Source organism: Chamaea fasciata, unplaced genomic scaffold (assembly GCF_029207755.1).
Source record: "Chamaea fasciata isolate MVZ Bird 193981 ecotype frontalis unplaced genomic scaffold, bChaFas1.0.hap1 SCAF_6, whole genome shotgun sequence".
In the NCBI taxonomy this organism is placed as follows: domain Eukaryota; kingdom Metazoa; phylum Chordata; class Aves; order Passeriformes; family Sylviidae; genus Chamaea; species Chamaea fasciata.
The window spans coordinates 1,413,206-1,423,271 of record NW_027094091.1 but is presented as its reverse complement, the minus strand read 5'-3'; the positions used below and the strand labels follow the sequence as shown (position 1 = coordinate 1,423,271).

Below are 10,066 nucleotides of genomic sequence, written 5' to 3'. Positions count from 1 at the left end.
TTTAATCCCATCTCGGGGCACTGGGCGAACTGGGACGCACTGGGACGCACTGGGAGCCACCTGGGCTGTCCCCGGGCTGTCCCCGGGCTGTCCCCGCGGGTGCCAGCGGGCGGTGACAGCCGTGTCACGTGTCGCCTGTCAGGGGCGCTGTCCCTGGAGCTGCTGCAGCCGCCGGCTCAGGTCGTCGATGCGGAGGTTCTTGAGGAGCAGCAGCTGCTCCAGCCGCCCCACCTTGGCCTGCAGGATCTGCCGGGCCCCAGGTGGATTGTGGGGGGATGAATCCCAAATCCTGAAATCCCCAAATCCCCAAGTCCCGAATCCCAAATCCTGAAATCCCCAAATCCTAAAATCCCCAATTCCTGAATCCCAAATCCTGAAATCCCCAAATCCCCAATTCCCGAATCCCAAATCCTGAAATCCCCAAATCCCCAAATCCTAAAATCCCCAAATCCTGAAATCCCCATATCCCCAAATCCTCAAATCCCGAAATCCCCTAAATCCTGAAATCCCCAAACCCCGAAATCCCAAAATCTCAAAACCCTTAAATCCCCAAATCCCAAAATCCTGAAAATCCTGAAATCCCCCAATCCCAAAATCCTGAAAATCCAAAATCCCCAAATCCCGAAATTCCAAAATCTCCAAATCTCCAAATCACCAAATCTCAAAATCCCCAAATCCAGAAACACCAAACCCCGAATTCCTGAAATCCCGAAATCCCCAAATCTCGAAATCCCAAATCCCAAATTCCCGAATCCCAAAATCCCCAATTCTCCAAAATCCCCAATCCCTCAATTTCCCAAATCCCCGAAATTTCAAAATCCCCAAATCCCGAAATTCCAAAATCCCCAAATCCCGCCGTTCCCATCCCGGATATCCCACAGAATTCCGGCCCTTCCCAAAATTTGCGGTGGGAAAAAAAACCCAAAAAAACAACCCAAACAAAACCGGATTTCAGGGAAAATTGGAAGGACAGGAAAAAGATGGGAAAGGGGGATAGGGAAAAAAAAAACCGGGAAGGGAAAAACCGGGAAGGAGGGATCGGGAAAAATCGGGAAAAACTGGGAATAGGAGACGGGGAAAAGCCGGGAAAACACCAGGAAAAACTGTGGAAGAAACGGGAAGCGGGGGAAGGGAAAAGCCGGGAGAAGCCGGGAAGTGGGGGAGAGGGACAATTTTAGGGAAGAAGGGACAGGGAAAAACCGGGAAAAACGGGAAAAAAACCGGGAAAAAACCGGGGAAAACCCGGGAAAAACCCGGGAAAACCCGAGAAGTCCCCAGGTTTAGGGGACATTTGGGGACATTTGGGGACATCTGGGGACGCCGCTCACCTGGATGGCGTCCCGCGCCAGCTGCAGCGCCTGCTCGCGCTCCTCCAGCCGCTGTCGCGCGTCCCCAGGGCCAGGCCCGGGCGGGGCGGGCGGGGCTGTCACCCCCCTGGCACGGCGACACCGCGGTGGGGACGGGAACCCGCCCCCCGGGGGACGGGGGGGGTCCCCCCAAATCCCGGCCCCCGATCCCGCGGGAATTGTCCTGATCTCCACCCGCGGGGACACTCGGGGACACACGGGGTCATTGGGGGACACTCGGGGACATTAGGGGACACCCAAACCCCGCAGTGACCTCAAACCCCACAAGGACCCCAAACCCCACAGTGACCCCCCCAAACCCCACAGTGATCCCCCAAACCCCACAGGGATCCCCAAACCCCACAGTGACCCCAAACCCCACAGTGACCCCAAACCCCACAGTGACCCCAAACCCCACAGTGATCCTCAAACCCCACAGTGACCCCAAACCCCACAGGGATCCCCAAACCCCACAGTGACCCCAAACCCCACAGTGACCCCCAAACCCCACAGTGACCCCAAACCCCACAGTGATCCTCAAACCCCACAGTGACCCCAAACCCCACAGGGACACCCCAAACCCCACAGTGACCCCAAATCCCACAGTGACCCCCAAACCCCACAGTGACCCCCAAACCCCACAGTGATCCTCAAACCCCACAGTGACCCCAAACCCCACAGGGACACCCCAAACCCCACAGTGACCCCCAAACCCCACAGTGACCCCAAAGCCCACAGTGACCCCAAACCCCACAGAATGCCCCCAAAACCCCACAGGGACCCCAAAGCCCACAGTGACCCCAAACCCCACAGTGACCCCAAACCCCACAGTGACACCCCAAACCCCACAGTGACCCCAAACCCCACAGGGACCCCAAACCCCACAGTGACACCCCAAACCCCACAGTGACTCCAAAACCCCACAGGGACCCCAAACCCCACAGTGACCCCAAACTCCACAGGGACCCCCAAACCCCACAGTGACCCCAAACCCCACAGTGACCCCCAAACCCCACAGTGACCCCAAACCCCACAGTGACCCCCAAACCCCACAGTGACCCCCAAACCCCACAGTGATCCCCAAACCCCACAGTGACCCCAAACCCCACAGTGACCCCCAAACCCCACAGGGACCCCAAACCCCACAGTGACCCCAAACCCCACAGGGACCCCCAAACCCCACAGTGACCCCCAAACCCCACAGTGACCCCAAACCCCACAGTGACCCCAAACCCCACAGGGACACCCCAAACCCCACAGGGACCCCCAAACCCCACAGTGATCCCCCAAACCCCACAGTGACCCCCCAAACCCCACAGTGACCCCCAAACCCCACAGGAATCCCCAAACCCCACAGTGACCCCAAACCCCACAGTGACCTCCAAACCCCACAGTGACCCTCCAAACCCCACAGGGATCCCCAAACCCCACAGTGACCCCCAAACCCCACAGGGACCCCAAACCCCACAGTGACCCCAAACCCCACAGGGACCCCCAAACCCCACAGTGACCCCCAAACCCCACAGTGACCCCAAACCCCACAGTGACCCCAAACCCCACAGGGACACCCCAAACCCCACAGGGACCCCCAAACCCCACAGTGATCCCCCAAACCCCACAGTGACCCCCCAAACCCCACAGTGACCCCCAAACCCCACAGGAATCCCCAAACCCCACAGTGACCCCAAACCCCACAGTGACCTCCAAACCCCACAGTGACCCTCCAAACCCCACAGGGATCCCCAAACCCCACAGCGATCCCCAAACCCCACAGTGACCCCAAACCCCACGGGGACCCCAAACCCCACAGTGACCCCAAACCCCACAGTGACCCCCCAAACCCCACAGTGACCCTCCAAACCCCACAGTGACCCCCAAACCCCACAGTGACCCCAAACCCCACAGTGACCCCTCAAACCCCACAGTGACCCCCCAAACCCCACAGGGACCCCAAACCCCACAGTGACCCCCCAAACCCCACAGTGACCCCCAAACCCCACAGTGACCCCAAACCCCACAGTGACCCCCCAAACCCCACAGTGACCCCAAACCCCACAGTGACCCCTCAAACCCCACAGTGACCCCAAACCCCACAGTGACCCCCCAAACCCCACAGTGACCCCAAACCCCACAGTGACCCCAAACCCCACAGTGACCCCCCAAACCCCACAGTGACCCCTCAAACCCCACAGTGACCCCAAACCCCACAGTGACCCCCCAAACCCCACAGTGACCCTCCAAACCCCCCAGTGACCCCCAAACCCCACAGGGACCCCAAACCCCACAGTGACCCCAAACCCCACAGTGACCCCCCAAACCCCACAGGGACCCCAAACCCCACAGTGACCCCAAACCCCACAGTGACCCCCAAACCCCACAGTGACCCCCAAACCCCACAGTGACCCCAAACCCCACAGGGACCCCATAAAGCCCCCCCCGACCCCAAGAGGGTGCCGTCCCCTCACCTGGCAGCGCCCTCCTGGCCGCAGCCCCTTCCCAAATCGTTCCGGGCTTTGGGATGGCCTGGGAAAATCCCACAGGGATTGGGATTGGGGTCACCTGCCCCGCACCCCCCAAAAAGGTCCCGGGGGGGGGAGGATTTTGGGGTCCCTTTTCCCGCCATCCTCACCTGTGTCCAGGTATCCGCCCTCCTCCGGCGCCGCCGGCTCCGCTGGGGGCTGCGGGGAGAGGCAGGAAAAGCGGGAAGGGCGGGAAAAAATTCCCGGGAATGTCACCTGGGACACGCCCCCTTGGATCCGACCCGGCCTTGGGTATTGCCGGGGATCCGGGGGAATGTGGGAATTCCAGCCCAGCCCCTCCCCGCCCTCCCAGGCGGGAATTGCTGCCCAAGATCCCAAAAAAATCTTCCCTTTTCCCATTCCCTGTGTCCTGTCCCAGCTCTCCTTGAGCCCCTTTGGGCACTCTGAGCATTCCCGGGATTTTTCCCTTCTCCAGGGGAACATTCCCAGCTCTCCCAGAGCAGAATCCTGGGATGATTTGTGTTAAATCCCATCCCCAGCCGGGGACACCTCTCCCTATCCCAGTTTTCTCCAGCCTTTCCCGGCACGCTCCAATTCCCGGGAATTCCCCATTTTATTTTTTTTTTCCCCGGGGAGATTTCCTCACCTGCCCGGCCTCTCCTTTCCTCCTCCTCTGCCTCTCCTGGATTTTCTCCCGCAGGAGCTGCAGGAGCTGCTCGGCCATTCCCGGCCGGCTCTGCACCAGCTGCTGGATCATCTCCTCGGGGACGCGCAAATTCAGCTTACTCAGCACTTTCCTGGAATTTTGGGATTCGAGGAGACGCCCCGGGGGGAGGGGGGAGGGAGGTGACAGAGAGAGGGGACACAGTAGCGACACTAATCCACACCGGCTGCACGCCAGGGTGGCTCCGTGTGCCCACGGGTGTGACAAATAGGGTGACACCGCTCCCAGGACAGCTGGCGACACTCTGGGGCCACCCCCTCCCCGCGACAGGGGTGGGGGGGGTGGTGGCACTTGTCCCCTACCTGTTGAGGTGGCCCCAGTTGGCGACTTTCTGCGCCGTGGAGCAGGTGGGCACGAAGCTGTGCAGCTCCACCAGGGAGGGGAAGAAGAACTTCACCACCTCGGCCGCCAGCACTGCGGGGACACAGCGAGGGGACAACGCTGAGGGGGTGACACGGCCAGGGGACGGCCCCAGGCCACCCCCCCCCGGGGTGTCCCCGCAAGGCCAACCGCCGTCGCTGAAGTCGCGGGCGATGTTCCTGCGCGGCCGCGACAGCGGCACCGTGTCCAGCCAGCGGTACAGGGACACCGGCGACGTGTCCGGCCCCGCTTGGGGACACTCGGCCGCCATCGGGGCACGGCCGCGGCGTCCCGGTGCCGTGGAAACGGGGGCGGGGCCTGCCCGGAGCGTCTCTGCTGCCATGGCAACGGGGGCGGGGCCTGCGGGGAGCGGGGCGGGGCCTGCGGGGAGCGTCTCTGCTGCCATGGCAATTGGAGGAGTGAATTAATGGGAAACGGGGCGGGGCTTAATGGGAGCAGCCCTGCTGCCATAGCAACGGGGCGCGGTTTAATGGTAGTGTCTATGTTGCCGTGGCAACGGGGGCGTGGCCTGAGGGGAGCATCGCGGTGCCATGGCAACGGGGCGGGGTTTAATGGGAGCGTCTCTGCTGCCATGGAAACGGGGGCGGGGCTTCAGAGAGCATCCTATTCCCATGGCAAAGGGGGCGTGGCTTTAAGGCCGTGTCTCATTGCCAAGGCAATGGGGGCGGGGCTTTGTGGAGCAGCTCTGCTGCCACGGCAATGGGGGCGGGGCTTATTGGAAGGGTCACAGTGCCATGGCAACGGCGGCGTGGCCTGCGGGGAGCATCCTATTGCCATGGCAACGGGGATGGGATATGGACACCAGGGTGGGATATGGACACTGGAAAGGACAAATGGACTTTGGGATGGGGTTTGTATACCAGGATGGGATATGGACAGCCTGGATGGGATATGGAGACCGGGATGGGATATGGACATCGGGGTGTGGTATGGACACTGGGGATGGGATATGAACACCATGGTTGGGATATGGACACCATGGTTGGGATACGGACACCATGGTTGGGATACGGACACCGTGGTTGGGATTTGGACACCATGGATAGGATATGGACACCATGGTTGGGATTTGGACACCATGGATAGGATATGGACACCATGGTTGGGATTTGGACACCATGGATAGGATATGGACACCATGGTTGGGATTTGGACACCATGGTTGGGATATGGACACTGGGAATGGGATATGGAGACCGGGGTGGAATATACATGCTGGGATAGGATATGGATGTTGTCATGGGATATGGACACTGGAGGTGGGATATGGACACTGGCATGGGATATGGACATTGGGGTGGGGTATGGACAGCATGGATGGGATTTGGACTCCAGACACGGGATATGGACATTGGGATGGGATATGGACGCTGGAGGTGGGATATGGACACCATGGATGAGATATGGACACCGGAATGAGATATGGACACTGGGGATGCCATTTGGAAACCATGGATGGAATATGGACACCAGGGTGGGATATGAACAGTGGAGGTGGGACATGGACAGCATGGACAGGATATGAATACCATGGATGGGATATGGACACCAGAGAAGGAATATGGACCATGGGGATGGCAATGGAAACCATGGACAGGATATGGACACCAGGGTGGGATACGGATGATGGACATTGGGATGGGATATGGACATTGGAATGGGATATGGACACTGGAGGTGTGACAGGGTCACTGGGATGGGATATGGACACCATGGATGGAATATGGATACCAGGGATGGGACATGGACACTGGTAGTGGGATATGGACACCATGGATGGGGTATGGACACCGGGATGGGACATGGACACCAGGATGGGATATGGACCACATGGATGGGATATGGACCACATGGATGGGATATGGACCACATGGATGGGATATCGGCACCATGGGTAGGGTATGGACCACATGGATGGGGTATGGACACCGGGATGGAATATGGACATTGGGATAAGATATGGACACCATGGATGGGATATGGACACCAGGATGAGATATGGACACCATGGATGGGATACGGACAGAGCCACAACCCCCGGAGGTGACAGTGACACATCCCCAGACCAGGGGTTGATCCTTCCCGTGGTGACATGGGACCCCCCAGGCGGGAGAACCGCCCCTCACCTGCACTTCTGGGCGGTTCTCAACTGCCACCTCCTTCTTGTCCCCTCCCCGGCCACGCCGTGTCCCCAAAATCCCCCCTCAAATGTCCCCGTCCTTTAACCCCGTTCGCTTCCCGCGCCTTCCCGCCCTTTAAGCCACGCCCTTCCCACGACCCCGCCTCTTGACACGATTCCTGTCTCCTATTGGCTGCAACACCCGTCACTCATCTGGCTCCGCCCCACCCCGTTTCCGCGCAGCGAGCACTTCCGCTCTCCCTCTGGCTCCACCCTTCCCGCTCTTCTATTGGTTAAACACCCCGCCAATATTCTCTTTGACCAATCATCTTCCGGATTCTCGCTGACCCCGCCCACCGCGTGCTCCTATTGGCTAACACCCCCTTTAGCTGTGAATATAACGCGCGGCGCGGTGGTTAGCGCCTCCCGGCGGCGCGGGGACAGGCGACCACCCGCGACATGTCGCGACATGGCCTTTGGCGACATCGCCGCTGTCTCTTTGGGACGCCCCCGGGGGATGTTGTCCCCCGGGTCTCCTCCGCAGCCGGTGACGTCAGAGCCCCCGGGATTCCCTTTGGGGTTTCCCCCGGAGTTCCCTCGGCTTTTCTTCCCCCTTTTCTTCCCCCTTTTCTCCCTTTTTATTCTCTTTTCCCTCTTTTAATTAATTTCCCCGCCCTTTTCCTCCTCTTTTTTTTTCTTTTCCCTTTTCTCTTTCCTCTTTTTAAATTTTTAATTTCCCTTTTTTTCCCCTCCTCCCTCTTTTAATTCACTTTTCCCCGCCCTTTCCGCCCTTTTTATTTCTTTCCCCCCCTTCTCTTTCCTCTTTTAAATTCCCTCTCTTTCCCTACTTTTGTTCCTTTTTTCCCGCCTTTTAATTCCTTTTTCCCTTTGGGATTTCCCCCGGAATTCCCTCGGCTTTTCTTCCCCTTTGTTCTCTCCCCCTTTCCCCTTTTACCTTTTAATTCCCTTTCCCCTCTTTTTTCTCCTTTTAATTTCCCTTTCCCCCCATTTTTTTCTCCTTTTAATTCCCTTTTTTCCTCCCCTCTTTTCCCCTTTTTTATTCCACCTTTCCCCTTTTTTTTCCCTCTCCTTTAAATTCTCTTTCCCCCCAGTTTTTTTCCTCTTTTTAATTCCCTTTTTCCCCCCATCTTTCACCCTTTAAAATTTCCTTTTTCCTCCTCTCTTTCCCCCTTTTTAATTCTCTCCCGCCTTTTTCCCCTCCTTTTAAATCCTTTTTAACCCTCCTTTTAATTCCCTTTTCCCCCTCGTTTTAATTCCCTTTTTCCTTCTTTTAATTCCCTTTTTCCTCCCCTCCTTTTTTTTCCTTTTAATTCCCATTTCCCTCTTTTTTTCCTTTTAATTCCCCTTTCCCCCACCTCTTAATTCCCTTTCTCCCCCTTTTTTCCCCCACCTTTTAATTCCCTTTTTTCCATCTTTCCCCTTTTTAATTCTCTTTTTCCTCCTCTCTTTTTTCCCTCCTTTAAATTCCCTTTCCCCCCTTTTTTTTCCTCCTTTTAATTCCCTTTTCCTTCCCCTCCTTTTTACCTTTTAATTTCCTCTTTCCCCTTTCTTTCCTTCTTTTAATTCCCTGTTTGGGTTCCTTTTTTTTTTTTTTGGGGGGGAGGGGGGGAAGTTTTGGGGTTTATTTGTGGGGGAATTTGGGATTTTTTGGGGTGGGAATTTTTTGGGTTTTGAGATGTTTTGGGATTTTTTAGGTGGAGTTTTTTTGTATTTTATGTTGTTTTTTTGGTACTTTAGGGGTTCATTTAGGGTTTATTTGGGTCTGTTTGGGGATTTTTGGGTTGTTTTGGGGGGTTATTTTGAGCGTTATTTGGGGTTTTGGGGGATGTTTGGGGGGTTTTTTTGAGGGGAATTTGGGATTTTTTGGGGTGGGAATTTTTGGGTTCTATTTGGGTTTTTTGGGGGATTTTTTTCGGTGTCTTTTTTGTATTTTATGTTGTTTTTTGGTACTTTAGGGGTTCATTTAGGGTTTATTTGGGTCTGTTTGGGGATTTTTGGGTTGTTTTGGGGGATTATTTTGAGCGTTCTTTGGGGTTTTGGGGGAAGTTTTGGGGTTTTTTTGAGGGGGAATTTGGGATTTTTTTGGGTGGGAATTTTTTGGGTTCTATTTGGGTTTTTTTGGGATTTTTTCGGTGTCTTTTTTGTATTTTATGTTGTTTTTTGGTACTTTAGGGGTTCATTTAGGGTTTATTTGGGTCTGTTTGGGGATTTTTGGGTTGTTTTGGGGGATTATTTTGAGCGTTATTTGGGTTTTTTGGGGGGATTTGGGATTTTTTGAGCATTATTTGGGATTTTTAGGGGAGAATTTTGGGGTTTTTTCGGCGGAGTTTTGAGGTTTTTTGAGGAGGGTCTTTGGGGTTATTTGGAGGGTTAATTTGGGATTTTTTGGGGTGGGAATTTTTGGTTTTATTTGGGGTTTTTTGGGATTTTTTCGGTGTCTTTTTTGTATTTTATGTTGTTTTTTTTGCTACTTTAGGGGTTCATTTAGGGTTTATTTGGGTCTGTTTTGAGATTTTTCGGGTTTTGGGAGATTATTTTGAGCGTTCTTTGGGGTTTTTTTTGTGGGGAGATTTGGGATTTTTTTGGGTGGGAATTTTTGGGGTTTATTTGGGTTTTTTTTGGATTTTTTAGGTGGGTTTTTTTTGTATTTTATGTTGTTTTTTGGTACTTTGGGGGTTTATTTGGGTCTGTTTTGAGATTTGGGGTTTTTTTGGGGGGTTATTTTGAGCGTTATTTGGGGGTTTTTTTGAGAACTTTTGGGGGGGTTTTTTGTGGGGGAGATTTGGAATTTTTTGGGGAGAATTTTGGGGTTTTTTTGGTGAAGATTTTGGATTTTGGAGGGTTATTTTGGGCTTATTTAGGTGGGGCTTTTTGGTATTTTGGGGTTTTTTTTGGTTTTTTTTGGGGATTATTTGGGTTTCTTTAGATTTTTTTGAGGGGGGCAAGTTATTTGATGATTATTTGGGGATTTTTTTGGGCGAGTTCTGGGCTATTT

The 10,066-nt window shown here is 54.8% G+C and overlaps 1 protein-coding gene across 1 annotated transcript; it reads right to left on the bottom strand.

The window, feature by feature from the left end:
• LOC136290812 (sperm flagellar protein 1-like) lies at window positions 1-5,316 on the bottom strand. The gene is made up of 7 exons (XM_066185133.1): window positions 5,061-5,316; window positions 4,853-4,964; window positions 4,473-4,623; window positions 3,976-4,024; window positions 3,812-3,869; window positions 1,329-1,434; window positions 1-246 (listed from the first exon to the last, which is right to left on the bottom strand). The coding sequence occupies exons 1-7, from the start codon at window positions 5,314-5,316 to the stop codon at window positions 139-141; spliced, it is 840 nt and encodes a 279-aa protein (XP_066041230.1). The 3' UTR covers window positions 1-138.
• Between the last annotated feature and the right edge of the window lie 4,750 nt (window positions 5,317-10,066).

Bases quoted from the DNA above. Each gene is read 5' to 3' on its own strand.
- LOC136290812 (XM_066185133.1), bottom strand. From the start codon at position 5,316: ATGGCAGCAGAGACGCTCCCCGCAGGCCCCGCCCCGCTCCCCGCAGGC. The intron at 4,965-5,060 runs GTTGGCCTTGCG...GTGTCCCCGCAG, and splicing joins CCGCGACTTCAGCGACGGCG to TGCTGGCGGCCGAGGTGGTG. The intron at 3,870-3,975 runs GTGAGGATGGCG...GGATTTTCCCAG, and splicing joins GGGCGGATACCTGGACACAG to GCCATCCCAAAGCCCGGAAC.